This window comes from Arachis hypogaea, chromosome 10 (genome assembly GCF_003086295.3).
Source record: "Arachis hypogaea cultivar Tifrunner chromosome 10, arahy.Tifrunner.gnm2.J5K5, whole genome shotgun sequence".
Taxonomy (NCBI): Eukaryota; Viridiplantae; Streptophyta; class Magnoliopsida; order Fabales; family Fabaceae; genus Arachis; species Arachis hypogaea.
The window spans coordinates 111,361,813-111,386,705 of NC_092045.1; the positions used below are offsets into that span (position 1 = coordinate 111,361,813).

The window sequence follows — 24,893 nt, forward strand, 5'->3', positions numbered from 1 at the left end:
GGTTCGCAGAGAAGGCGTGAAATCTTTTTCTCCCTAACGTGTACGATCATGATTCAACAATTAACTCCATCCTTCTTCTTCTTCCTCTTGCGATTCACTCAACCTCTCTGCCCAATTTGGCCATGTCTGCATCGCCGTGGAATTCATAGACTCACTCTCTGCTCTCCAATTCCACTAAGCAATTCTTCTACAAATGGCTGAAACTCCAAACGCCTCAACATCCTTACCAAAAACCTCTACCATGGACCCTCAATCCCAGCCTTCCCAAATTCCACGGGTGTGCTTCGCAGCGACGTTGTCGCGACGCGAGGAGCACCGAACGGTCATGTGGAGGCAGCGCCGAGTTTCGACAGCGAGAGAGTGGAGAGGGAGGGGAATGGGGGAAGGAGAGGAGGGACAGCGTAGGTGGTGGTGGAAGACGGAGTCAGGGGGCAGGAGGTGGTTGGGATTGGAGGTGGCTGATTAGGGCTCATAAATGTGAATGATTGGGGTCTGGGTGAAACGACGTCGTTTTGGGGTGGGAGGACTAATATGTCCTGTTTTGAAAAGTTACACGTTTTGGTGTGAGAGGACTAATATGTCCTGTTTTAAAAAGTTACATGCCACGTGTCATCCCGTAACGGCCAAGTCAGTGCCACAGGAGCCACGTCAGCATTTTCTATTGAGTCTAACGGAGTCACTTCAATGGAGGGGTAAATTTGTCCGCGTTTTGGAGGGGTCAGGGACATGAATGTATTTCCAATCCTTGGGGACGAAAATGTTCGCGAAAAAAATGTTAGAGACCTATTTGTCCTTTACTCTTATTTCTATTTACAAACAAACCTGAGTCTCAACTGCATTCAAATCAGAAGAAAATGGCTCCACATCATCATCTCTCAATCCTTTTAGACCTGCAACAATGTCATTCACGGCGACGGAATCATCCCAGGGCGCGAACTCTGTGATGAAAAGCAACTTCGATCAAAAAATGCTTTTTAAGTATTATTCATCATAACATTTAAACCAAAACATGGATATTTTAATACAGACATTTTAGAGCTATTAATTTCATCAATATTTGAACAGTTTGAAAGAAATAATAAATAAAAAATGTTGCACATATACTCTTTAGGATTTATCCCAGTAGCTGCAACATACAGATCAAGCTTCCCAATGGATTGCCATTTCCATGAAGTCCAATCTCCAAGTCCCAAAATTCTTCTCCTGTCAATGGAATCTTAAGAAGAAATTTTACATTCAACACAACTCTGCATTGAATTAAATTGAATAGAGTGAGTTGTAATGAACCTCAGACCAAAAGCTTAACCACCACTCTGCATCTTGAGGATGCAAGTGTTCGTTTGATCCAGTTGAATTTCATAATACACATGAAGGTCTACAAATTCTCATGTTTGTTCTTTCTGTATTTAATCTTGCTATTTTGTTTATTTATTTATTCTGCAATTGTATCCCACATCATTGAAAAATGTAAACTGGTTTTGGAACTACAAGTTACTAGATTAAAATATTTTAGAAAGGGTCATCTACACAATTCTAACGCACTTTCCTGAAACTATGTATTAGAAAATTTGACTAAACATATAAACATATAAATTATGGATGAATACCAACTTTTGTCATGACTACTGAGTACAACAATATTGCAATAGACCTTATGACGAGCAAATCACATATAAATTATGCGAGAAAATAATCCAACTCACTATGAGATTCCGCACCAGGATGGCTTATGCGTCAACAACACAAAAATAACAATCTACCACTCTAATTCAGTAACCACCAAACAACGATCTTCCAATCCAAAAGGCTTATGCAGATGCGGCTGCTCCCTTCTTCCTTGGTGCAGCTTCAGTACCTAGTTAAACAGAAACAAGATCGTATTAACAAAATGATGATTGACGAAAAACACAACTACTGAAGATCTGAATATAGATTATGGGTGATCAAAACCGATGCAGTCCGAACAAAACCGATGAACCGAATAAAAAAACCGAAAATGGAATAAACCGAAAAAACCAAAAAATTAAATGTTTGCTGTTTTTTCTTCGGTTTGGTTCGGTTTTTGGTTCTAACATAAAATACTTGAACCAAACCGAACCAAACTGCTACTTTAATTTAAATCCCAAAATATCTTAAATAAAACCTAACCCTAATAACGCAATACCCTAACATTCTCACTCACACTCTCCTTCACTTCTGCGCCGCATAACTCCTGGACTAGAGTCTCTCTCCATTCTCCTCCTCACATAGTCAGTCGGCCTCTCAACCATTGCAGTCACAGCCCATCTATTTTCTTCCTTTCATAGTTTGTACTCGCCCTTTCCCTCTCTCACAGTCGCAGCCTTTCCCTTTCCTTCTCTCGCAGTCGAAACCGCCGTCGTTCGTCGCACGTCGCCCATCAGTCGCACTTTGTCGCCCGTTGCCCGTTCGTCGTTGAAGTCATGTTGTCTGTCCAGTCTCTTCTTCTCTGTCATCCTCTGTAATGGAACCTAGGCCTCAAGTTTGTTTTTTTTTTTTGTTAAATCTGATTTAGTCTTCCTATTAATTCTAATTTGTAATGAACACTTGGTTGGCTTGTTCTTGATTCTATGGTTGAGCTGTTGATTCTGATTTTGTTTTTTAATTTTGAATTTTTGTTCTATTTTGATTTGAGGTAATTTTGATTTAGGGTTTATTCTGAACTTCTTGATTTACTGAGTCTGGTTAATTATCTAACTTGAATTTGTGGTTTGGTGTTCTAATTTATGTTGTTTTAATTTTATTGTTGTTCTAATTTTGACCTGTTTTTAATAATTTATTCAATTTTTCATGGATATATATTATTATCTGGTTATGGTTCTCTTTGCTGAATTCAATCGTTAGAGATAATAATGATTGAGCTGTAAAACATAATCAACATATAGTGAATTATGTTGCTGCAACATTCATATTTTTATAATATTTTTTTAGAAGACAGAGTTTTAAGTCACCTAATTTATGTACAGCATATAGAAGTAATGGTTGATTGATAATAGTTGTTGCTTTCCAATTTCCATCACCCTTATTCTTTTTGGCATCATTTAGTCAATTTCTTTATCAGCTTAAGTTTTGCATACTATGATTCATATGGCTCTAATTTGGTTAGGCAAGGATAACTATAACTTTACATTTTTCTAATGATTGAAAAATCGAAGAAACCGAATCAAACCAAACCGATTTTAATTGGTTTGGTTTGGTTCAGATGGTTTCGATAAAAAAAATCAAACTAAACCAAACCGTAGTTTAATTAAACGTTTGGATCGGATGACTTTTCTCTAAAAAATTGAACTAAACCGTACCGCAAACACCCCTAATATAGATTGTGGAGGTATGTTGCCGCTTTTGAATCGGCAAGGCACGTGGCGGATGTACCTCATCCTGCCGGTGCAGGTGGTCTTTCTACGGATGGACTTCACGCTCTAGTTATCTGTAAGGATTCATTTGGCAAAATAGTACTAGAATCGTGAGAATTAAAACTAAAAAGTGCAGAATCAAAAATCGTGAATGAAAATGAAAGAAATTAGGGTTTACATTTTCTCTTGCGTGCAGCAGGGAAAGCACAGGCGGAGCAGCGACTCTTCTGGAGGTGAAAGCTGCGGCGACCGCACCTCATACAGAGGGTGTGAGTCTTGTTCTTCTTTTTACCAAAGCTCATGTTCCTTGACCCTATGTTACATTCACACACACACATGCACATGCACACACACACGCAGAGAGAGAGAGAGAGAGAGAGAGAGAGAGAGAGAGAGAGAGAGAGAGAGAGAGAGAGAGAGAGAGTACCATTGAAGCAGATCCAGAAGAGACGATAGACTGGCAATGTAGAGGAAGGAAAGGCGGCCTCCATTGGCTAACTGACGCGATGAGTAATGAGCGCCAGCAGAGACGGGTTAGGGGGGAATACGGAGGGAGTGCAGGCAGAGGAGAGAGTGCAAATGCTGATGATGAGCTCTGGCTGAATAGGGGATGAGCAACGGAGTCTGAGTGTTAGGGTTTTCAAAGCGTTAGTGTAATAGTGTTAGGGGAGGAGAGTTGAAGAGTCTGATGAGTTAGTGTAGTGCGTTTGGGACTTTAATTTAGTTTTTTTTTTCTTGAGTGAGAACCTTTTCGCCACACTTTTTTCGGGGTGCCAATAGAGTTATTGGAAATGGAGACAATTTAAAAACGTACCAAGATCAAAAAATTTTTGCCACTCTTTAAAAGCGTCCTTGTTTCTCTCTAAAAAAAAAGAGTTTTTCTCCCCTTCCATTTTCTTTTGCTTATCACATTCGCATACTTCTACTCTTCCCATTTTCATTTAGTTTTTGTAGCATGTTTTCGTTTTTTTTTCTAAGTCACTTCAATAATGGTGTTGAATTCTTATACTCAATTATTGAGACTCTCTTGCTTTATCTTAGTGCTTTGTGACCTGTTTAACATTAATTGAAATATTTTGTTCCACATACAAGGTAGTGCTTTAGTCCTTCCTAACTCATTGTCCTTTGTTTTTGTGCTTCATCATCATTGAGTTAGGATGGGACCAAATGCCCTCATGCTTATCACTAATCTTGTTTGTGTCAATTCTTATTTGATCTTGATGCTCAAAATGATTTTCATGCTTTAGCTTTACTCTTGCATCAAGTATCATTGATATGCCATTAGCTTATATTGTTTTTTCACTTACATGTTGTAGCTACCATGTAGTAGAGAATCATACCTTTATTTGGCATTAGCCCCCGCCTATGTTCTATTTGCCTTGATATCTTTGTTATAGGCTTAATTTTCTTTCCTTTTCTTTCCTTCTAGGTTGGCCACCAGGAAGGGAGAAAGGAAAAATTTCTAAACGGGGCAACAAACAAGTCATCCGCACAACCTTTTGAAGGAGCTCATCAATTGTAGCAACCCGTCCACCTTGCTCTTCTTTGCATGCACCGAGGATGGTGCAATCTTCAAGTGTGGGGAGGTCGTTCGACCGATCTCCATGGGTAACAATTTCCTTTTCAACACCAATTCTTAGTTTTCTTTGTTAGATTAGTTATTGCATTGCATGATAAGTTGCATGTTAGTTAGAATTTGTACATATTTTACTACCTTCTTCTTATTAGGACTACTTGGTTAGAGTGATGATTTCTTTCCCAAGAAACCGTTTTAGGACACCCTACCAATTTGAAAATTTTTTGTTGAACTTGCTTGAAAGAATGTATTTTGGAACATGGTTTTGAGTTAAGAACACAAGCAAGTGAGATTTGAGCCTAATGATGTGGTTACATCTTATAACCACTTATTCTTCCTTCTTGTGTGCATTATTCTCTTCCTATGATTGTAATCTTTGATTTGTTTGATTCTTTATGTCCATTATTTTGTGTATTCATGCATTTATATGATTGAGGCCATCATTTCATTAGCTCACTTACCCAAATGGCCTTACCTTTTATCATCCATTGTTAGCCGATTTTGAGCCTACGCTTAACCCACTTGTTCTTATTTTAGCACATTACAAGCCTTAAAGCGGAAAACAATGAATGTCCTTAATTTGGATCTTTGATTAGCTTAGGCAAGTGTGTGTGAGTATCATTCAAGTGTGGGAATCTTGGGACATTGGGTGAATAAAAGGGTAGTTTTGTATTATTATTGGAAATATTGGGAATTGGATACATACTCATGTATTGATCAAATGTAAAACCTTATGCATTGAGGTTCTTGTATATAGAAAGAAAAAAAATGAGAAAAACAAAAGAAAAAGAGAAGAAAAATAATATGGAAAAGGAAAAGAAAAAAATAGAAAAAAAAGAAAGAAAAAAAAGAAAGAAAAAAAAGAAGAAAAAAAGAAAGAAATAAAAAGGGGACAAAATGCCCCAAAGCAAAGTGTAGCTCAATAAAATCAATGCATGAGTGTTGTGAAATGAAAAGGGATACATGAGTATGTGAAAAAAAGTGAAAAATGGGTAGTTAGGTTAGAACTTAATTGTATAGGACGTCATAAGTTAGGTGGGAAGTTTAAGCTTATTAAAGATTCAAAAATTCAAGCTCACTTAACCATATATGCATCCTACCTTGACCTTAACCTCATTACAACCAAAGAAAAGACCTCATGATACTTGTATGCATGCATGAAATATATGTCAATTGTTAGATGAAAAACAAATCTTGGAAAGCATGATTAGGGGAGAATTGAGTGAATCAACCCCAAACACCGAGCGACTAGAGTGCAAACACTTCCAGTGAGGGTTTGATGCTCAATTCCTTGATTCCCGGCTTTCACGAGCGTTCTTCTTGCAAGTCTATGTGAACTTCATATTTATACTTCAATTGGTAGGATTCATGAATCGTTATATGATCTTAAGCCCTACTTGTGCATGTATGTCTTGGAGAATGATTTATTTTTAACCAAGTAGGTAGAATCATTTTGCATTTAGTTGCATGCATATAGTTTCTTTGCTTTGAATAAGTGTCATATCCCTTATTTCATTCTTGGTTTAGCATGAGGACATGCTAAGGTTTAAGTGTGGGGAGGTTGACAAACCCCAATTTGATGGTTTATCTTGTATTGAATTTAGGGGATTTTATCACCTTTTACCCACATTTACTCAATGAAATAGCATGGTTTTGTATATTCTCCTTTAATTGTGCTTGAGAGTGAAAACATGCTTTTTAGGTCTTAAAATAGCTAAATGTAATTTACCTTGATTCCATTAGATGCCTTGATATGTTTGCTAAGTGATTTCAGATTTAGGAGGCAAAGATTGGATCGAGGGAATGAAGAAAAGGCATGTAAAATTGGAGAACTCATGAAGAAATGAAAGAACCGGAAAGCTGTCAAGCCGACCTCTTCGCACTTAAACGACCATAACTTGAGCTACAGAGGTCCAAATGATGCGGTTCCAGTTGGGTTGGAAAGCTAACATCCGGGGCTTTGAAATGATATAAATTTTGCCATATGTTGCTTCGCGTTCAGGGGCGCGCACGCGCACTTTGCGCGCCCGCGCCGATTCTGTCCGTGGCCCACTTTAATGAAATCGTCCCCAGCGGTTTTAGGAGCCTTGTGGGCCCAATCCAACTCATTTCTGATGCTATTTAAGTCAAGGATTGAAGAGGGATGAGACATCTAGTTACCATTAGTTTAGTTTAGCATAGTTGAGTTTTAGAAGTAGTTTCTAGAGAGAGAAGCTCTCACTTCTCTCTAGAATTAGGATTAGGATTAGGTTTAGTTCTTAGATCTAGATTTTAATTCATCTTCTTCTACTTCTATCTTCTCAATTCCTTGTTGTTACATCTCTTCTTCTTCCATTCTTTTGTTGTAATTTCCTTTATGTTGTTCTTATGTTTTGTTGTAGATCTACTATTGTTCATTCCATTTTCTTTCAATTCAATAAGAGGTAATTCATAATAATTGTTCTTCTTTGCTTTTCTATTGTTGATCTCTTGCCTTTGTAGTTAGATCTCTCTTTAATTCTTGCAATTTATGTTGTTTACTTTTATTGCCTTTTATGTGTTTGTTGAAATGCCTCTTCTAGATCTAGTATAGATTTTGTTCCTCTTGGCCTAGGTAGAGTAATTAGTGACACTTGAGTTATCTAATTTCTTTGTTGATTGTTAATTGGAGAGATTGCTAATTGGTTTGGAGTGCACTAAAGCTAGTCTTTCCTTGGTAGTTGGCTAGGACTTGTGGCTCAAGTCAATTCATCCACTTGACTTTCCTTTATTTAGTAAGGGTTAACTAAGTGGTAGCAATGAACAATTCTCATCACAATTGAGAAGGATAACTAGGATAGGACTTCTAGTTCTCACACCTTACCAAGAGCCTTTCATAGTTGTTAGTTTACTTTCTTGCCATTTATCTTCCATGCCTCTTATCAAAACCCCAAAATAACTCACAACCAATAACAAGACACTTTATTGTAATTCCTAGGGAGAACGACCCGAGGTTTGAATACTTCGGTTTATAAATTTAGGTGTTTGTTACTTGTGACAAACAATCTTTTGTATGAAAGGATTAGTGATTGGTTTAGAGACTATACTTTACAACGAGATTTCATTAGTGAAATTCTAAACCGTCAAAAATCCATTCATCACGTGGCAAAAAAAAGTGTAGCCAAATCTGTAATCAATTGCCATTCTCATAAAAGCGTGGCCATAGACCCTTTTCGCTACACTTTTTAAGCGTAGCAAAAAAATTGTGACAAAATCTCTAATCAATCGTCGTCCTCATAAAAGTGTGGCCATTGACCATTTTTAGCTACGCTTTTAAAACATGACGAGAAAAAAACGTGACTATAAACCTTTTTTCTTGTAGTGCTAATAAGGTGGTTGGGATTGTGATTTGTGACCAACACATGCAATGCAATGCAACTTTTCTAAATGTAAGTGTCACCTTCCCTTGACAGATCCCAAAACATAAATGCTTAGCCAAAAATGTGCCAATGATAAAGCAAACACGATTTCCTGCTACAACAAAAAATGTCACTGTTCTTAATTGGAATAGAGATGGCTCTAGCTAGTGGCTATTAACGTTACTAATTTGAGTAATGCTATTTTTAGGAAAGATCGATATTGTTTATTCAAAAGAGAGACACCAAAAATAAGTAAAAATGGAGGTAACTAACCGAAAATTTTATTTAAGATGGTTGTGCTTGGAGTGTATCACCTTAAAATGGTGACTAGATGTGCTTTATTTTATTGTGAAATTCTGAAATCTGATGCACCAATTTCTCACTTGATAAATGGTGTTTAGCATAAATAAGACACAGTAATTCGTGTTATTTTTTAAAATAAAAAATCGAACCTTTTAATTTATTTCTTTTGAATTTGTTAAATTAAATCGGACCATTCAATTTTATTTTTCATAAAATAAAAAAAAATTTATAAGGTTGAAATCGGATCATTTGATTTCAAACTTGTCTCCCTTCAATAACAAATTGAAAAGTACGATTTATTTAACATCAATTTAAAAAAAATTACTCCATATAAATGAAAAATATCTAAACTTTCAATAACAATGCACGACACACATGTTTGATCCATATAGAAAAAAAAATAGCAGTAACTGACAATATTTAGAGAGTAATTCTTTGTATATATGTTTATATTTCTACTTTTTAGCATTACGAGTGATGAATGAAAAGTGAAAAACAATAAAATGTCCAAAGAAAAAAAATGCTCAAAGTCCCAAAGTCTTCTGGAATAAAGAACAATCTTCATGATTCATGGCAAGAACAATATTGGAATAACACTAGCACACAAATTAAATTATATGTGTAAGTATAACATCATTAGATCAAAGCATAGAGTATATGTATATAGCATGCATATATAACGAATCGTGTCGTCCTTACAACTAGCTCATAAGGGGTTTTATGAGATTCCTATGTTTCTAATTAATTAAGAAATTAAAGATAATTGGCCAATGAATTATAACTCAAATAACATAATTTCTATATACTTATTTAAAAGGTCGCGAGTTCGAGTTTCTCCTTATTTAGTAAAAAATAAAAAAATTAAAGATAATTGACGTCTCATGCATAGATCTTAATTGAATTAAACTTTACATTGTTTACAAATGTATGTCAAGGCATTGGTAAGCAGCAAAATCATCAACTCTGATACAATCAAAAAATTAAATAGGCGTCAAAACTTGTTATCGCGGTTTCGAAAATTGTAAGCTTCACCCTAACCTCAGAAATAAATTGAAAAGAAATAAAACCCTATGTCCCCAAAATAAGAGAGAAATGGGCTTTTGTGTAATTTCTCAAAGACGAATTTCGCAATCAACGGGGTTGCCCAAGGTGCCAGTGGTGGAGTTATTCTGAAACACAAGCTTCAAGCCGTCGCAAACGGCCGTTAGCACCTCCGTGCTAGTGGAAACAGTGGAAGACCTTAACTCCGTGACGGACGTTATCATGGCATCGAAAGTAACGGAGCCAGAAGCTCGTTCCCTTCCCATGGCATCAAGATCCGGCGAATTCCCGAAATTGGCGGCGGCAGCGGTCACCATGAACTGCTTCTTGTCATTCCTGCCCAGGATCAGACCCGGCGCGTAGCCACCGGTCAGTTCTTTCCCTTTGTGCAACACAACCACCTTGAAATCCCCAAAATACCCCGTGAGCTTGTCGTTAGGGTTCTCCAGCAAGATGGTGGTGTTCCAGTTTCCGGTCAGCGTGTTCACGGTGCCGAAATTGTCGACGCTCATGGATGTAATCTGGTATTTGGGGAGTGTGGGGTGCATGGCTAGGGCGACGACGATAGTGACGATGAAGAACGCGGTGAACATTATGCAGGAACAGAGTATGAAGCCTCTGACGAATGATCTACCGGCGTCGTGGTTTGGCGGGTAATCATACGGTTGGTGACCGTAGTAGTTATTGTGGTGGTGTTGATGGCCGTATTCGTTAGGGTACGGAGGAGGGTAACCTGGATATGGCGGAGGAGGAGGGTAGCCTGCTACCCCTGGAGGAGGGTAATTATGGTACGGCATGATGGGCGGTGCGCCCCAATTGGGATGCGCACCGCCCTTGTGTGGCGAGCGTGGAGATCCGCTGTCAGACGAGGAGGATGAGGAGGTTGAGGGGCGATGATCCTTGATTTTTGATTTGTCTTTGGATCCTTTTCCTTTTCCACTATGGGATGGGTCGTCCATGTATAATAATGGTTCTCTCTCCCAATGATATTCTTAAGAGAGAGAGAAAAGAGAGATTGGATGTTGATGGAAATGGAAGAGAAAGGGGGAAGTAGTTTCTTTAGATATCAGGTGGATGATATCAAAGAGAGAATGGGGAAAACAAGAAATAGATAAAATGGTTAACAATGCATGAAGACCGTACGTGACTTTGGTTTAATTTCTTCACTTTCCCATGGAATATTATTATGAAACTAAATAGATGCTGCCCAATACCATTGTAATTTGGTGTAAATGCCAATGATTGCCTACATTCTTTGGATCTGTATGCTCTTTATTTCATTTCCTCGTACCCTCTATTTTTGTAACTTTTTTTTTTATTTGGGTGCGTATTCTAACCCAAAAAAAAAACCTTCACTATTGGCATCTTGCCTATTATTAATAGGCTACCACTCCCATAAAAACATTAAAAATGCTTTTTTTAAGACATTATTTGTGGTTTGTTATTTTCGACAAATTATTATTAAATTGGTTAATAATTTATTTCAATTATTTTTATTCACCAATACAAAAAAAAAACATTGTCCAAATTAAAGGACATAACGGTAAAAGCAAAAAAAAAAAAGGGTTCTCTCAATGACTTCACTTCACACAGGTGAATAATCAACATTGAATCACAAAATTAAAAAGGAAAAGTAAGGGAAAAAACTAATCTATTATTGAGGGTGCAGGGGCAAACAAGAATTTTTTGATGAGCTCTAATGACACTAGCAGCAATTTCTTTCGAAGGAGTAGCACAAGCACTTTGCTCAAATATTAGACGGTTTCGGTCTTTTCATGTATACTACAATAAAATTGTCGCAAGAAGAACCTTGCTACTTCCATTTGGTTGTTTATCCAAGAGGTTTGTTGTTGAGCTCCACCAATCGAAGAAGGTGGTTGAATTAGTGAAAGATACACATGCTTTCATTTCTGTCTTCTTCCATGAAGGTGGTTAAATTAGTGAAAGATACACATGCTTCCATTTCTATTTTCCTCCATGTTAATTTTGCATTTTAACATAAAAATACACAGTGAGTTATTATTTTACTCTCTTCTTGATACAGTTGACATGTTGGTGGCGTATAGGGGAATTTCTGATGGATGAGTTACATGACTAAGATTCTTTCGTGGAGACATTTTCAAAGAAAAATGGTAATCTTCTGGGTGTGAGCAATTTTTATAATTGGCACTAAATTTCTCTTTGTTGCATATACGGTGGGCATAGATCAATTGATTCATGATAGAACAGGTAAGAAATTTGGTACTCAGATGCAACGTCATAGCATTTGGAGTTATTAAATAGCCACTGAACTTTGTCTAGTCCTTCTTCCGGGGTTATTGTTAGAATTTGCTGTGCTACCTCAGTGGGAAACATCTCTGAAACAAGCCATTGGTTTCATTGTTTATTTTCATAGAAAATGTCTTTGACTAACGTCAATCAATTTGATGCTTGGCTGGAATTGATGTCGCAGAAAATTCTATATGGGAAGGTTGAAGGAAGCCAGGGGTCTCTGAAAATCCGAATGGACTCGCTGTCCCCCACTTTTCAGATTGTGCCTTTTTCTATCACACTTCATCCTTGGAAAAGACTCTGCCACTTTCAGGAAGGTAATACTCCTTTATCTGCACTTAGTAAATTCCCATACCTGTAATACCTGCCTTTCAAAATTCTAGCTAGCAGAGAATTAGGTTGGGTTATGAGTCTCCAGCATTGCTTGCCCAGCAAAGCTAAATTATGTGCTCGCAGGTCTTTCACATCCAGTCTTCCCTCGCTTTTCAGCCTTGTCATCTTATCCCAGTTAATCTAGACCATGCGTCTTTTCTCTTCGTGCTGTCTCCACCAAAATTGAGTCAAAATACTATGAATGTCCTTCAGCAAAGTATCTGGAAACCTGAAATAAGATAAGGTATAGATAGGTACTGCTTCCCCAACTGCCCGGATCAAAATATGACGACCTTCATTTGACAGTAAACTCTTTTTCCAGCCTTACACCTTCTTGAATACCTATCTTTAATGGAATTGAAGGTGGCTCTTTTTGATCTATTTATTACTGAAGGAAGCCCCAAGTACTTGTCTTGTGCTCCAATACGAGTAATGTTCATTCTTGTTGCCATGATTTCCCGAGTAGCATATGGAGTATTGTTACTAAAAAAAAATTGTTGACTTAGATAGGTTAATCTTTTGTCCGCTAAAACTTTCATATGACTCCAAAAGCTCCAGGATTCTATCACAACTTTTCTCAGAGGCCTTGCAGAATAAAATAGAGTCGTCAGCAAATAACAAGTGACTAACTGTAGGAAACCTTCGTGCTACCTGAATACCGTGAATTAAACCATTTTTCTCTACTTTGTGTAGCAGGAAGGATGAACCTTCCGTACAAAAAAGAAAAGATATGGTGATAGAAGATCTCCTTGTCGGATCCCTCTATTTAGTTTGAAAAAAAACTAAAAGGTTGGCCTTCCACAACAACAGAATAAGAAACTGTGGTAACTAACTCTTGGATCCAGCTAATCCATCGCGTGCCAAATCCCAATTTTTCCATTATGTACCAAAGTAATTTCCATTCGATCCTATCATACGCTTTACTCGTATCAAGATTAATAGCCATTTCATGCTCCAGCCCCCGTTTCTTAGTTTTAAGATAGTGCATGCACTCATGGACAATTAAGATATTATAAGAGATCAGTCATTCTTTCAGAAAAGCGCTCTGATTAGGGCCTATTAACTTATTCATACAGCTTTGTAATCTATGCACCAAAACTTTAGAAATAATTTTGTACATTGTTGTAGATAAGCTAATAGGTCTAACCTGGGACATGTTGCTAACATCAGGAACTTTCAGAATTAGGCAAATATTTGTGTGATTAAAGCTTTTTAATATTCTCCCGCCTCCAAAAAAACTTTTAATGGCTCGTGTTACATCCTCCTTTACAATGTCCAAATAGAACTGAAAGAATTTCACTGTCATTCCGTCGTCTCCTAGGGCACTTTGAGGAAGAACACTAAAGGCAGCCTCTTAATTTCCTCGTCTGACACTAGTTTTTGTAGCCTCCGGTTCATGAAAGTTGTAACCTTAGGCTCAAAATTAGCAAGAAAAGGCTCCGGATCTGCCTGATTGGTAGATGAAAAAATGCCTGTAAAATATTCCTCAGCCACTCTTGCAATGTCAGCTTGAGAGGATACTACTTTTCCATTTTCTTCTACTAGTCGCTAGATTTTATTCCCCATTGTACGCACTTTGAACTTTCTGTGAAAGAAGGTGGTGTTCATGTCCCCTTCTATAAGCCACTTGACCCGGGACTTCTCCTTCCAATACAATTCTTCATTTAGGTATGCCTTTTCAAGCTTCGATTCAACCTCGTGGATCTCGGTTCCACCGCACATCTCTGTTGTCATTATTTTCTCTAGTCGGGTCTTAAGTGTCTCAATCTCCTTCTTTGAATTTTACCGATAACTTTGTTATCACTGCACCAGCTTGTGGCGGCAAAATTTTAATTTTTGAGTGACGATATACATCGGAGAACCTTCAAAGGAAGAGGCCCAGGCTTCCTTAAAAATATTCCTTATCTCCTCCATACCACTTAAATCTTTTTTATTATTATTTTTCCATCCGAGGATTAGTGTCCAACAGTAAAAGGGCATGATCTGAACCATTTTCGGAAAACTTAAGGACGGTTGGATGACAATAAGATTGCAATAGCTCCCTGTTTACTAGTACCTTGTCCAAACATTCCTGGATTAATTCATTTTCCTGCCCTCTTATTGCTCCAAGTGTATTATCTTCCGATAATACCTAGATCCACCAAATCATTGTCACCAATGAAGAGATTGAAGGCTGTCATAGATGATAAAGACGTGTCGCCACCCCCAGCTTTTTTCTTTGGTGTAGTAATTGAATTAAAATCGCCCAAGATAGCTATTCCTCCCTGATTCTACCCCATCATCACTGAGATATCTTGAAATTGGGCTATTCTTATTTGTTCACTGCAGCTGAGATGAACTCCAATTATACTCCATTTCTCATTGTTTGCTGCATCTTTCATTATAGTTTGTATATAGAAACTGGAGTTGCTGGTAACTTTAATATCGCACCCTTCTTTCCATGCCATGGTCAGGTCTCCGGCAATGCCCTTTGGATTAATAATATGCCAATTACTAAAATCACACGACCTCAACTTTGCTTCCACCTTTTGAGTTTGGTTTTTGGTTTCACAAATAAAAACCAACTTGGGGGAGTGAGATTGAGATATCCCTTTGAGATTATGGATTGTCAGGGGTCTCCCCAAACCCCAATAATTTCACGTAAGAATCCTCATGGTATTTGGGGTGTCATTTGACGGCTAGCACCTTCCGCCTTCTCCTTATCCACATTCCTTTATTCCAAACATACCTTTTTCTGTTTTGTTTCATTCTCTATATCTGCTAGCCTTCTTTTGTTGCCACTTACGTGCTGGTAGTTTTCCCCTCTTTTCTTAGCAATCTGTTTGATCTTCTTCTTTCTTGACTCCTCTTTATTCATATCATCCTTCTCCAGTTGTACTTCCATAGAATATGCCAGTGGATTAGCATCATCCAATAGAATCAGAGCTCCATTTTCCTCCATAGGCTACCCTTCTTTCTTTGGTATCTGATTCGATGCTACTTTATTCCACTTTTCTAGAGATTTTGGTGCCCCTTTTTTCCGTGTCTCTAGTATCCTTCATACTCATACCAGCAAAGCCTTCTATTAGCCATGTGGGAGGTGATTTCTTCTTTGGCTGTGCAGGTCTTAAATTAGAAATTTTATCCCCTCTTGTGTCATCTCCACCCTCTGTATCCACTCTTTTGTTGCCTTGATCAACTTTGACCCACTCTCCAATACTGTCCTGTGTGTTCTGATGCGTCGTCAAGTCTGTGATCAGCCTATTACAGTGTTTTGCATCATGCCCTAGGTACGCACAATAGGTGCAGACTTTACCCAAGCGCTCATATCTAACACCAATCTCCATTACCCTCTGTTTTGGTCCAGCGAGCCGCTGGCTGTCTCTAACCTTTTTTTCTCCATCAAGTTGGATTTTTGCCTTCACAGTTCTAGATTCTTTGCCTCTAACACTAAAGAATCCTACTTCAAAAACCTCTCCAAGCTTCTCATCCAATTTTCTTCCTACTTCCAATGTTTTGTATTCCTCTGGAAGACCTCAGAATTGAGACTATACTGGAAAGTACCGGGGTCTTTCCTCCACTATATTCTCATCCTCATTCCATTTCTAGACGTGCAGCACATAATCTTTAAAGAGCCACAGGCCTCCTCTTTCAATTCTTATTGCATCTTGTTCAGAGTAAAAAAAAAATTGAAATCTATTATTTCCTTTCTCCACCGCGCGAAATCCCATTGGTCTCCTCCAAATCACCCTGAGAGTGTTGTTCAATGTTCCTTGGGAGAATGGTTTATCTGCAAACAATCTCCCAAGAAGACTTTTAGAATACGCCTCAGTTCCTTTAGTAATTTCCTCAGCCCCTAGATATACAAAATTCTCCTTTTCCTCCTCGCTATCTGAACTGGATTGTTTATTGCCTCTTCTCCCTGTCTCCATAATTGCTAGAGTATATGTTCCAGCTCAAGTCAACGATAAGGAATTCAGTGACTTTGAATCTGAATTGAAAATAAGCAAGAGATGAGACCCTAGAAGGTTACTTGTCAAAACCCTAACAAAGCACTTGTCATCAATAATTTATTTTTAATAAACTAGAATAAAATCAATTTATTATAATTATGATTTGATTCAATTAGTTTACATAATTTGAATCGAATCATATTTAAATTTTTTTAAAAAAAGATAAATATATCCCTAACTTTTTATTCGCAGACATTTAAATCTATAAAAATTTAAAATACAAGTAAGTCCCTGAACAAAACAAATCCTAACCCTAAATCCTTGCCCTAGCCCAAGCCCAAGTCCAATCTCAATGTCTCACCACTCTTTGAATCTGACTCCAAAAAACTCCTATCACTCAGGCCTCAGCGTCTCCTTCGTCTTCCTTTTCCACTGAAGTTCGAGCTCTCTCATCTCTCTGCTCACTAGCTCTTGCAATCTCAAGTTTTCTCCCTCTCTCGTCTCTGGTCTCGCACTCAAGGTTCTCGTCGCTCTCTATGTCGTCAGTCATCACCATCTCGCACTCAATCGCGCTCGCACGCCTTCCCTGAGCTCGTTGTCACCGGGGTAGTAGCAGCCAGTCCCAGAACTGATCGTCGTCGTTGCTCCATGTCTCCTCACCGTCTCACACTTAGTCGTGCGCCTTCTCGCGTTTGTCGTTGCCGATGGAAGAAGTAGCCATTCCCAAAATTGGTCGTTGTTGTCGTCTTCGTACTTTGAATCTCGCCGTTAACTTCCTCTTCGTTCTCAGATTCTTTCGTCCAACCAGTAGCTGATTCCTGATTTGATAATTTTCAATAAATTTCTCTGTTTTTTTTTTTTCAATTTTGTTGCCCAATCCCTTATTAGCTTGCTTTAGGTGCATGTATTAATAACAAATGTATTGATATATATGGGCTAACAACAATTAGAGATTTTAACATCGGTAGTAAATATCAAAATTTTATTTTTTTAATTTTTAAGGCATAAACAACCAATATAAAGTAATTATTACTGTGTTTAAAAAGTAATATCTAATTTATTAAAAAATAAAATATTTAATATTTAATTTAAAAATATAAAATGAAATAATTTTTTATCTTAAAAAATAAATTTAATAAATTTGGTACCAAATAAAGGCCCCAAAAATTTGTCTAATAAATAACAAGTTTGAACAATAACAATTTAAAAGGAAAAAGTAGCGAAAAAAAAAGTACATATGGACCAGGCTAACTAGGCCCTATAAAATCTCGTACTAAAGCAATGTGAATGTTTATTTTATTTTTTTTGGTCACATGAATTAGATAACCTCTAATTTTAGATATTACATAATACACTCTTTATACATTTACTATATGTTACAGCAATAGCTAAAATTTTTTTTTTCTGATTGATTACAACCGGTGATACTCAAACTTAAAATCTCTAAAAAAATTGAGAAACGAAAGACCATGTCATTATTCAATTATTCTCTTCACTGGTCCAATCTAATCTATTAATATTTAATTCATTGCAATTTGGGCTAATGGACCTAGCTGGCTGCCTACCCGCCTCTATACTCATGCTTTGTTTATCAGGTTTTAAGAATAGTTTTGCCAAAATATTTAAAGATTCATCCGTTAAATACAAAAACAAAATGTGAATCTCGACATAATAGTCCTAAAAAAAATTAAAAAAATAAAAATATTTGTGTTTCTCTATCTAAAGATCCGGAAAATTTGAGACATTTTTCATTTATCAAACTTTTGTAATATTTAAAACCAACTTTAATTTCATAATATTTGCTAAATTATATAATTTAAACTAATTAAATATTTTATGAAAGATAAAAAAATGCTAAAGTGCTTTACTATGTTGCTAAAAGTGAGATGCGTTCAAGTTTCGCAACCGTCATAATTGTTCATCTTTGAACATTTTTTATTTATTAAATAAGTAGCATTGTACTTTTTAGAGTAAAAAACCTAAATAAATCAATGGGAGATCTTTATTACCCAAATCAGCCAAAACAAAAATTTTTTCAGCAATCCACCAACGAGAAAATATATATAATTCGAATCAAGTTGATTCGAACTGCAAATGCAAGTAAATCGAAACAACATGATTCGAATTACCATTGGGACGAGTTGCATGTAATTCGAATCAAGTAGATTCGAATTAAAGAAGGCTAAATCGAATTGAGTCGTTTCGAATTAGTAGGCAAACGTGACTCAAGGTAGTTCGAATCATATTGATTCGAATTATTCATTGTTGCTTTCTAATAGTAGTTCGAATTAACTTGATTCGAATTACTAGTAAGTTGCCTATATAAGGAGTTCGAACCAACCTCATTCGATTCAGTTTCACTTCCTCATACCACACCAAATCCCAGAGAAAACGACGCAGAATCTGTTTGACAAAGACTCAAGAGGCAGATTAACGCGATGGGGGACGATCCGGAAAGGCTGTATCGTTTGGATGGAGTCGCTCACATCGCCGGGGTGATCAACGACGAGGTTAGTGGTTTTTAATAGTAGTATATGTTTAGTGATTTTTAATAGTGGTATATATTTAGTGGATTTTAATAGTCGTATATGTACAGTGGTTTTCGTATATGTATTTTAGTGGTTTATTAAAGTAGTATTGCTAGTGGTTTACATAAGTGGTATTGCATGCGGTTTAACATAGTGGTTTTCTATGTGGATTTCTTGATGGTTTTTGTTAGCGGTTTACGTAGGTGGTTATGGTAATTATTAATTTGAGTGGTTTTGTTGATGATTTTTGTTAGCGGTTTACGTAGGTGGTTATGGTAATTGTTAATTTGAGTGGTTTTGTTGATGGTTTTTGTTAGCGATTTACGTAGGTGGTTATGGTAGTTGCTAATTAAAGTATAGGGTTTTTTAAGTGTAAAATATAATTACAATTTCAGCCCATATTATTAAAAAACTTCAGTTCATGAATGTGTACATCACGAAGTTGCTAAAATACTACTTGTGAATGGATGCAGATTTAAGACTAGTTTTTAATTTATTCTAATCATGCGGTCTTTTTATTTCACAGCCCCAACGCTGCATATCGAGTATGCAGCAGCAGCAGGGAATGCGACTGGATGAGCGGTACGTTCCGTACTTGCAGATGGCCGGATTATACCATCTTGCGAGACTGAACGACAGATGGTTTCGATTAGACGAGCCACTTGTGAGTGCATTCGTCGAGCGGTGGTGTCCGGAGACGCACACTTTCCAAATGCCGTTCGGAGAGTGCACGATCACACTTCAGGACGTAGCATACCATTTGGGGTTGCCAGTGGACGGACATTACGTGAGTGGCTGCCTTACGGATTTCCATGTATACATACAGGGTGGTCGGCCAGCTTGGCAGTGGTTCCAGGAGTTGTTTGGTATGTTAACCCCCTCCCCCCGAGCCAAATTCAAAAGTTCGCAGTGAACTGCAGCTGGTTCCAGGAGACCTTCGGAGAGTGCCCCGAGGGGCCGACGAGGAGACAGTTAGGCGCTTTGTCCGTGCCTATATCATGATGTTGTTGGGCACCCAACTTTTTGCCGACAAGTCCGGCAATCATATTCACATCAGATGGCTACCGTACGTGGCTAGACTTGAGGAGATGGGTGGCTACAGTTGGGGGTCGGCGGCGCTTGCATGGCTATACCGGTGTATGTGCCGAGTGGCCAACAGACATGTCTTGAAGTTAGCTGGGCCGTTACAGTTACTTCAGTCCTGGATATTTTGGCGTTTTCCTAGATTTCGGCCTGATGGGTTTGATTCGTTTAGCTGGCCCCTGGCATCCAGGTACGACTATGTCATTATATTATGTTTAATTATTCTATGAATTTAAGTTATCGCCTGTAATTGTTATTCTACCTCGTTACATTAATGATTTACTTCATAAATTAACGTCCTTTTTCAGGTGGTCAGGTTACAATCCTGGCGTTAGCGAGAAGGGACCTCGGGTTCAGATGACTCGGCTGAGGATCGACATGTTACAGCCTTGGAATGTGAGTATGCTAAGGTCCCATGTTTAGTCAATTTAATTTTAGACATACCTAAATAGATCTTCTAATGTATTGGGGATTCTTTTTTCAGTTTATCTGGATGCCATATAGCACACCAGAGGTTGTTCAGGTGGTCCATTCGGAGGTGCTGGAGCCTCGTCATACGGCTTTATGGTGTTCCGTCACCTCGCTGATATATTTTGCCGTGGTTGAGTGGCACCAGGTTGATCGGGTGTTACCACAGTTTGGAGGAGTACAGGCTCGCCCCCGTCCCGCCCTGAACATCGACTTCTTGATGTCGAAGGACGGTAGAGGAGGTGATCGTTGGTTTCCGTCCCAGTTACAGCACTGACATCATCACTGGGAGACACGTGCTGCAGCACGTCCTTCGTTTTGACGTTGTGCCGGACCCGGGTCTGTCACATGCCTTCTTGGACTGGTGGCATCAGCACGGAAAGAGATTTTTGTCACTGGAGATGTTATTGGGGAATCCTAGAGACATTCCTATTCCAGTTGAGGCTACACAGAGGGGTATTGGAACAGTTTTCGACATGGACATAGTTGACGACGTTCCCGATAGGAGACGAGTTGACAGGAGAGCTCGGGTAGGGACACAGCGTAGCGACCGGGAGTGGAGGTGGCTTGACCATGCTATAGAGGAGGGTGAGCAGGCAGGGAGGGCTCGTGGAGGAGCACGACATCGTGGCGGGCGACGGAGAGGGGCTGCAGCGCTCCATATTGGGGGTGATCATCGTGACGATGCCGTTGCTGGGGGTGCTGCTCACGGTGGTGTTATACCCGATACTGGCGGAGCTGCTGGAGAGTTACATGACTCGGTTATGGGACATCCTTCGGGTCATGTTGACGCTGGACTGGGGGAGGGGACTCTCAGAGATTACTTTGTTGGTGTTCCCAGCGACGATCATACACTACATGAGAGTACACCATGGGTCAGTTCGGGCACCATGTATTCAGACTTTCTTGCCGGTGATGGTCTTGATGCCGAGTACGGAGGGGACCACTTCCTTGACGAGATCACTGCCATCATGCAGGAGGATGAGGCTGCCCGTCGAGTTGGTCAGACTTCGGGGTCACAGGCACATTTAGATGTAGATCTGAATAAGCCTCCATCCGTGCCTCAGACTGAGCATTTTGTCCTGGGCGGTACACCACCATCAGCAGCTTGTGCTGGATCACAGTCAGTTGTCGGGCCTTCTTCATCCCGGCCGTTACATATCCAGCCACCCCAGGATGATGAGGAGGATGACATAGAGGATGAGGAGCCGCTGATCCGGAGAGTTCACAGGACATGGGTTCCTCGACGTTGCTTCACCGGATCGCACCTTTTTAGATGATTTGTGTTGTCTGCTGTTTGTTATATTATGTTTATGTATTTCCGTTATCACTGTTCTATGTACTAGTCATTTACTTTAGCAGATGATGTCTGTATGTTTATTAGTGGTTACATTGTATCAGGCACTATGAGAACTATGTTACTTTGCTTATTTATATTAGTTCCGTTACTTACCTTGCATAATCCGTTAAATTAGAGAATCCTTTTCAATGTTTATGCTACGTACTGTTTGAGAGCAACTCACGTTCATCACATATATACACAGGCCTCGAACACACTAATTCGAAACAACCAAAGTTGAACTATATACACATAATTCGAATCAAGTTGATTCGAACTTCCCTTTGACAACAAAAACACATAATTCGAATCAATATGATTCGAATTCCCCTCGGTCACGTTTGCCTACTAGTTCGAATCGACTTGATTCGATTTATGCTTCCTTAATTCGACTCTACTTGATTCGAATTACATGTAGTTTTTCTCAAACGTAATTTGAATCATGTTGTTTCGAATTACTTGCTTTTAGAGTTCGAATCATCGTGATTCGAATTTTATATATTTGCACTTTGGTGGATTGCTGAAAAAAATCTTGTTTTGGCTGATTTGAAAAATAAAAATCTCTCTTTGGTTTATTTAGGTTTTTTACCCTACTTTTTAATTAAACAAATATTAACTCACTATTTGTTATATTTTATATCAATGATTTATATTTAAAATAGGAATTTCTTAATTGGGTTAACTATTTTTTGTGTGAAATTATTAATAAGTAAAAGCTGAAATCTACTAATTTATTCATTACTTCTAATAATTGGGTTTTTTAAGAAGTTCAAATAATTCATTAGCATTTGCCTAACATAATCCAGAAGATTCAATTTCTTAGAATTATTGAGTTCATTTATTTATCTAGTTTATTAAATAAAAATTAATTTTTTACACTTAATGATATAGTTGACGTGATATATTTCTAAAGATATTTATTTATTTATTTATTTACCTTATTAAATTTAATTTATTACAATAAATTAATTATATTAACTAATTAATTTGATTAGATATTTATATATCACATAATTTATTATAATTTATATCGATCAATTAATTATAATAAACAAATTAAATCAAATCAATTATAATAAATAAATTATATAACTAATTGATTTAATTAATGCATATATCACACTAAATCCTAAATCAATTATAACTAATAATGAGAAAAATGATAGATGTAGTTTCGTCTTGAGAATTTTTTAGTTTATTTAATTGGTTAAACCAAATCAACTACAATTAATTATAATTAATTATTACTATATCAAGTGTATGATCTGAGGCGAAATTAATCATATTAATTATTAAATACATGATTTATGCTTACATATAACTTTGCGTTTCCATTACTATATAATATTCTTCATGCCTTTCATTTTTTTAGAATGATATTTAATTTTTCTTTCACTTTTTTAGAATATTAAAATAATATTTTGTATTCTATTTTCTATCATCTTTATTTTTTTCTATATTTTATAAATTTTTTATTTATCATTTTTTATGTTTTGTATAATAATTTTTTTATCAAGTAGTTTAATATTTTGCCATATTTAAAAAAAAAAGAAATTGAATTCTATCTATATGAAAGTTGTTTGAGTGTTTTATTCAATTTTTTTATACTAAATTATATTTAGTATTTTTATTTTACAGATTTGAAGTCCTTCATTATATTATATTGGTGTTTAGTCATTTATTTTATCAGTTATAACTAATTCATTATATGACAATTCAATTTGATTAGTTAACGTATTACACTTTTTAATTTAATTTATTTGGTACTAACATGTAATTGGTAAAACAAATGATAAATAAGTCTGACAAAAATTAGTAAATAAAGCAATAAAATCATAGAAGGTTAAACTGTTAATTTTATATATCATGTTACAATTATATTATATTTACGGATATCAATTATTTTCTATTTGTATTACTTTTTTTTATTATTTTATATTATCTTTTATCCAAGAAAAAGAATCTATTTGTAAAATTAACTCAAAAAATTAATAATAATCAATACTAATTAACTCAAAAAATAATTAACTCAAATAACAATAAAATAAAAAAATTAACAATAAAAAAACCATCAACTCAGAACAAACTTTAAATTGCACCTACCTAATTTAACATTATTTAATTTTTAATTATACTAAATTAATATAACAAACTCTAATAACACACTTTATTAAAAAATTTAATAAAGTAATTAATAAAATCCTAAAGAAACAAAAAAAATTGAAAAAAGAAACAAAAATTATAAAAAATTATCTCTAACGATAATTGGAGGATGGTGGAAGTGTGATAATGACAGAAAGTGACAGTAAAATCTACGGTGGTGAAACTAGGGTTGAATAGTATAATGAACAACAACAAAAATGAACAACAAACATACATTTGACGCGGTGTACCTTAGCTGCGATGACGACCTCCAATGACAAGAGATACTAGCAATGGAGATAGAGATTTTTCACGGAGACTCTAGCAGTAGTGACGGCGACGTGCTGATCTGCAACGACAACAGGACTACGCTGAAGCGACGGTAGCTCCAATTGGTGGTACAGTCAGGGACGAGTCTAGAAATATTATTATAAGAGGCCAATAACATATATAATATTAAAAAATTATGCAAAAAATTATATAATGTAAGATGTATTGCAAAAATATGCTGATAGAGAATATATTTTAAAGTAAAAAAATATGTGTTTACTTTTTACTAACGAAATGGCGATTTTTCGTATCATAAAATTCATCGGTAATAGAATCTGTGTCAAATTTTTAACAATTTTTTTCAATATAATTAAAATACAATTAGTAAGAAATTCAGCTTTCATTTTGTTTTTGAGTCATTCTTCACAATATTCATAGCTGAAAAAGATCTTTCTAACAGTTGAAATGGAGAGAATTAATACCAAATGTATCAAGAAAAACGATTACAAGAAGAAAAAGAATTTATTTTATGGGATTTAAAAAATTTTATTTAATTAAAAAATATTAGTAATAATATCTTTTGCAGATTTTTTAATACTGTTACTTACTTATTAGATATTAGAAATTATTAATATTTAAGATGGATTGGACTTTTATTTATACTAGACTAAATATTAAATATTTTAAAAAAAAAATTAAATCATACTTAACAACTTATTACTATTAATTTTTTAAAAAAAAAACATGTCCGTCCGTGGATGCAACAACGTTCTTCAATGAAGGAGATACAAAAAAGAAAAAGAGAAGAGAGGGTTTGCAG

At 36.5% G+C, this 24,893-nt stretch overlaps 2 protein-coding genes and 1 pseudogene across 2 annotated transcripts; 1 reads left to right on the forward strand and 2 right to left on the reverse strand.

Annotated features, from left to right (window-relative positions):
- Nucleotides 1–1,712: 1,712 nt before the first annotated feature.
- On the reverse strand, nucleotides 1,713–3,862 carry LOC112717968 (large ribosomal subunit protein eL37y-like; annotated as a pseudogene).
- Nucleotides 3,863–9,488: 5,626 nt separating this feature from the next.
- On the reverse strand, nucleotides 9,489–10,895 carry LOC112716584 (uncharacterized). The gene has a single exon (XM_025768517.3). It carries the CDS (start codon nucleotides 10,625–10,627, stop codon nucleotides 9,740–9,742), a length of 888 nt encoding a protein of 295 aa, XP_025624302.1. The 5' UTR covers nucleotides 10,628–10,895; the 3' UTR covers nucleotides 9,489–9,739.
- Nucleotides 10,896–18,681: 7,786 nt separating this feature from the next.
- Nucleotides 18,682–20,599, forward strand: LOC140175770 (serine/threonine-protein phosphatase 7 long form homolog). Its single transcript, XM_072204323.1, has 6 exons — nucleotides 18,682–18,753; nucleotides 19,298–19,353; nucleotides 19,411–19,637; nucleotides 19,702–20,044; nucleotides 20,163–20,250; nucleotides 20,339–20,599. Exons 1-6 carry the CDS (start codon nucleotides 18,682–18,684, stop codon nucleotides 20,597–20,599), a joined length of 1,047 nt encoding a protein of 348 aa, XP_072060424.1.
- The last annotated feature ends 4,294 nt before the right edge of the window (nucleotides 20,600–24,893 follow it).